The 2,006-nt window shown below is 60.1% G+C and overlaps 1 protein-coding gene across 1 annotated transcript in view; it reads right to left on the reverse strand.

Annotated features, from left to right (window-relative positions):
* Nucleotides 1-370: 370 nt before the first annotated feature.
* EFHD2 (EF-hand domain family member D2) overlaps nt 371-2,006 on the reverse strand; it is a 23,786-nt gene continuing 22,150 nt past the window's right edge. The window contains exon 5 of the mRNA XM_030888015.2: nt 371-1,965. Coding sequence (XP_030743875.2) covers nt 1,834-1,965 — 132 coding nt within the window. The 3' untranslated portion in view covers nt 371-1,833. The remainder of the gene's footprint in view (nt 1,966-2,006) is intronic.

A 2,006-nucleotide genomic window follows, 5' to 3' on the forward strand; every position in this document is an offset into this window, starting at 1 on the left:
CCTTGGTGCCACCAGCCACTGCCCCACGGAGGTTCCCCGGGTGGCTCTGCGGGTCGGGGCACGCACGGGCTGTGGACCCAGCAGCTGAGCCTGCCCTCCATCTGGGCCTCTTGCTTTCTCCTGTCCCCCCACCCCCTCAAAGGGGACGAAAATAAATCCCCACCACGCCATGGACTTGGCTGTGAGGACAAAGTGAGTTCACACACAGAACAGAACACCTGGTGCACAGCCTTCCCAGTGAAGACGCCCCCTCCCCCTTCTGGCAAGACCCAGAACCTCCTGGGCTACAGCTGCCCATGTTCCCATTCCTTCCCAACCCCTCTCCATCCCCACCCTCCTGGTCAACAAGAACCACACACACATAGGAATATAGAATTTTATCTCATTTTAGTTAAAAAAAATAATCGTACCACCAGATGAAGAAGTAGCTTTGTGTGTATGTGTGTGTGAGAGGGAGGGGGTGAAAAACCAAAATGCCAAAAGAAATCTTTATATTCTTCTGTATAAACATATCCACTAAGGCAAATGCCCTGCAGGGCCCCGGCTTCAGCATCCGGACCTCATCTATGTAGGTTCTATGGCCAAAAAAATAACACCTCTGTCAGCCCGACGGGAGCGTGGAGAACTCCTGGGGCATCTTACTAAAATAAAGAGTTATCGAGTTCAAAGCCGCGATGCTGCCAGGACACACAGAGACAGTTGCATAACTCTGGGCCTCGGGCTGAGCTGTGGTTCGGACTGGGTGACGGTCACGGTTTCACGACACAGCAAGGACACACACGCACACCACACAGACACACAGGTGAGCGAGCACAGAGGGGCGGGGTGCAGCTTGGGGTTAGCCATGCCCCCCAGTGAGGGGTACAAGGAGGGCCCATCCCCAGTGGTGAGGTGGACGTCACTGGGGCAGGATGGTGTGGAGGGGGTGGTGGGAGGCCCCTTTGCTCCCCACCCACCCACCCAATGCATGCAAGACACATAAAAGCACTTTCTGGAAACTTTCTGGAGACCAAGCGGTGGGTGGCTGTCCTTTTGACCAAGGAGTCAATCCTCCCTCCCACCCTACTCTCTCTGGGGAGGCCCGCGACACCCTCAGGTTGTTGGGGGTAGGGCTGGTGTTTCTGCCCTCTGACATGCCCCACAGAGGGTGGGCCTGTGAGGTAGATTCGCACAGCTGCCCCCTCCCCTGCCCTGCCAGCCCAGAAGTCAGGACTCTGGTGTCAGCTTGGGGTGTCAGGGACCTGGATCTCTTCGGCACAGTGCACAGCACCCACCCACTCCCGTCCCACCAGAAGTGAGGGTGGCAGGGCTGCAGGTAAAGCCCTGGGCTCTATCTGCCCAGGGGCCCTGGCTCTTTCCATGTCTGATGCCCCCACCCTGGTCTCCTCCCCACCTCTGTGTAGGGGCTCTTGGGGCCCTGGGGCTGTGAGCACAGACTTGGGCTGGGAGATGGGGCGGAGAGGGCGGAGGAGGGGCAGCATGTGAGCAGGAGAGTGTGTCCTAGAGCCCAGAGCAGGAGCCCACAAGGGCAGCAGCGTGGGAGCAGGTGGCAGGGCAGCTGGTGTGACATGGAAGCTAGAGACGCAGGAACGGCCAGGGAGGGCAGGCCGGCAGTGCGCCCGCTGGAGTCATGGCCCAGGATCAGCGGGAGGGAGCAGCGGAGGCTGGGCCCCTCGGGACCCTTCGCTTGTTCATTCACAGACATCAGGTTTTTCCAAGTGGTCCCTTCAGAGGGTTGAGCAGCAGACCTGGCCCCAGAGGGGCCACCCCGCCGGCCCTTGCCCACTGGGCTGGACGCTAGGCCCCGGCGGGGTGGTCAGGCCCAGCTGCGGGCTACTTGAAGGTGGACTGCAGCTCCTTGAAGGCCGCCTTCCGCTGCTTCAGCTCCTCGGCCTGCTTCTTCCTCTCCTCCTGCTCCGCCTTGATCTCCTCCTCAAAGCGGCTGGACACATTGATGGCCTGGACCTGGGGTGCAGGGGAAGGGGCGGTCCGAGGATTCAGAAGAA

This window comes from Echinops telfairi, unplaced genomic scaffold (assembly GCF_000313985.2).
Source record: "Echinops telfairi isolate 266 unplaced genomic scaffold, ASM31398v2 ScPeMD7_7457;HRSCAF=8495, whole genome shotgun sequence".
NCBI lineage: Eukaryota > Metazoa > Chordata > Mammalia > Afrosoricida > Tenrecidae > Echinops > Echinops telfairi.